Source organism: Papilio polytes, unplaced genomic scaffold (genome assembly GCF_000836215.1).
Source record: "Papilio polytes unplaced genomic scaffold, Ppol_1.0 DF822067.1, whole genome shotgun sequence".
Classification (NCBI taxonomy): domain Eukaryota; kingdom Metazoa; phylum Arthropoda; class Insecta; order Lepidoptera; family Papilionidae; genus Papilio; species Papilio polytes.
Genome location: NW_013527137.1, coordinates 3,936,542 through 3,937,227, shown reverse-complemented (window position 1 = coordinate 3,937,227; position 686 = coordinate 3,936,542). Strand labels below are relative to the sequence as shown.

At 40.8% G+C, this 686-nt stretch overlaps 1 protein-coding gene across 1 annotated transcript in view; it reads left to right on the top strand.

Moving 5' to 3' along the window:
* The window catches only part of LOC106106854 (ATP-binding cassette sub-family A member 3-like), a 12,272-nt gene that overhangs the window by 9,672 nt on the left and 1,914 nt on the right, over nt 1-686 (top strand). Inside the window, exons 26-28 of the mRNA XM_013287513.1 lie at nt 5-45; nt 182-343; nt 416-598. Coding sequence (XP_013142967.1) covers nt 5-45; nt 182-343; nt 416-598 — 386 coding nt within the window. The remainder of the gene's footprint in view (nt 1-4; nt 46-181; nt 344-415; nt 599-686) is intronic.

Below are 686 nucleotides of genomic sequence, written 5' to 3'. Positions count from 1 at the left end.
CTAAATACTACGGGAAACATCTGGCTGTGGATCAAGTTTCCTTTAGTAAGCATAGAGTAGCAGTTGTTTGGATATACATGCCTAAAGATAGACCAATCTGGAACTAAAACCAGATACTCCAAGTATACATGAGTGGGTTACGGACTAGGAGATGACTTTTTTACATTTTTTTTTTCTCTAGGCGTAAGTGACGGTGAATGTTTCGGGCTGCTCGGTGTGAACGGCGCGGGCAAGACCAGTACGTTCAAAATGTTGATGGGCGATGAGGCCATCTCTAGCGGCGAAGCTTATGTTAGCGGGTATTCCGTTAAGAAAGACATCACTAAAGTCTACGAGAATATTGGTAACAATTACAAATATAACAAATATTATTACTTTATTGGTCCGAAGTATTAAGTCTCTTTTCATTTCACAGGTTACTGTCCCCAGTTTGACGCAGTATTTGGAGAGCTGACAGGTCGAGAAACATTGCTGTTGTTCTCTCTGTTCCGCGGCTTACCCTACAAGAACTCTGACGTACGAGCAGAGTTGCTTGCGGCTTCGCTCGGCTTTACTAAACATTTAGATAAGAGGGTAAGAACTAAGCATGATACTAAACTATGAAGTAGACTAAGAAGTCGATAAATTGAAACTTTGTTGATGTGTGTTTTGCAATAGTCGACAGGTAATTCTGTTACAAAGCGATT